The 1,408-nt window shown below is 39.8% G+C and overlaps 1 protein-coding gene across 1 annotated transcript; it reads left to right on the forward strand.

The window, feature by feature from the left end:
• The first annotated feature begins 252 nt into the window (after positions 1-252).
• Positions 253-1,197, forward strand: LOC141515401 (olfactory receptor 2AG1-like). Its single transcript, XM_074226932.1, has one exon. It carries the CDS (start codon positions 253-255, stop codon positions 1,195-1,197), a length of 945 nt encoding a protein of 314 aa, XP_074083033.1.
• Positions 1,198-1,408: the final 211 nt, after the last annotated feature.

Here is a 1,408-nt window from a genome sequence, read left to right on the forward strand (position 1 = left end):
ATTGGTTATAAGACAATCAGTGTATTTGTAAGTCATCAACTCCATTAACAAAGTGGATGCAAAATAATCAGAAGGCTAACTCAATGTCATCTCTGAGATTGTTGCCTATGCACAAGAGGGAGATTCTTAATTGACACAAAATAAGAAACTTTCCTAGTGATCTGTTGTCCAAGACTTAGAAAACTCCTAAGGCATTTATACACATACTTAGTGACCATTTGTCTGTTCATAGAAAACTGATGAATCTGTGAAATGGAGCTCTGGAACATTACCTTGATAGACAGTTTCTTCCTCGTGGGAATTCTACAGGAGACCAGATTCCCTGAGCTTGTCTCTGCTGCCATCATATTCTTGTACCTGGTGGCCATGGCTAGTAATGGTCTTCTTCTTCTTCTGATTGCTACAGACAGAAGACTGCATGTGCCCATGTACTTCTTACTCAGTCAACTTTCACTTATGGACCTGCTATTCACAACTATTGTTGCCCCCAAGACATTGGTAGATTACTTGAGTGGACAAAACACCATCTCTTTTATAGGCTGTAGTGTTCAGATGTTTGTGGCACTGACGCTTGGGTGTGCAGAAGATATTCTGTTGGCTTTCATGGCATATGACCGTTATGTGGCCATTCATCAACCTTTGAACTATATGGTTGTAATGAGACCAAAAGTTTGTTGGTCTATGGTGGGTGTGTCCTGGTTCTTGGCATCTCTGAGTGCCCTTGTGTATACTAGCTATACTATGCATTTCCCTTTCTGTAGAAACCAAGAGATTCGCCACCTTCTCTGTGAAATCCTTCCATTACTAAAGCTCGTATGTACTGACACTTCACAATATGAGCTCATGGTAAATACATTGGGAGTGACCTTCCTTTTTGTCCCCCTCTCTGCTATCCTTGCCTCATATTCCTTAGTCCTAACTTCTGTGTTCCACATACCCACAGCACAGGGGAAAAAAAAAGCTCTACTTACATGTTCATCCCACCTGACAGTGGTTGTGCTGTACTATGGAGCTGCCACATTTATGTATGTCCTTCCCAGTGCCTACCATAACCCTTGGCAGGACAATATCCTTTCCTTGTTCTACACCATTGTCACTCCAGCCCTGAATCCCCTAATCTATAGCCTAAGGAACAGAGATGTGTTAGGGGCCTTAAAGAACATAATAGGGAAAGAATCCTCAGAGTCAAAATGGTAGAATTTTGATAATTGAAAAATATTTTGTTCTTTGAGTTGAGATTTATCACCCTCTTTTGTTCCTTAAATTCTTTCAATTTCCACCACTCCAGGAAATTGTTCTAAATGTTTTTAAACTCACAATCTGAATCCATTTTTTATATTTTCCTGCTTAAGATTTGATCCCAGAGGTCACATGGACTTAATTTTTATATCTTGAGTTATGTGATAAT

The sequence above is a fragment of the Macrotis lagotis genome, chromosome 1 (assembly GCF_037893015.1).
Source record: "Macrotis lagotis isolate mMagLag1 chromosome 1, bilby.v1.9.chrom.fasta, whole genome shotgun sequence".
Classification (NCBI taxonomy): Eukaryota; Metazoa; Chordata; class Mammalia; order Peramelemorphia; family Peramelidae; genus Macrotis; species Macrotis lagotis.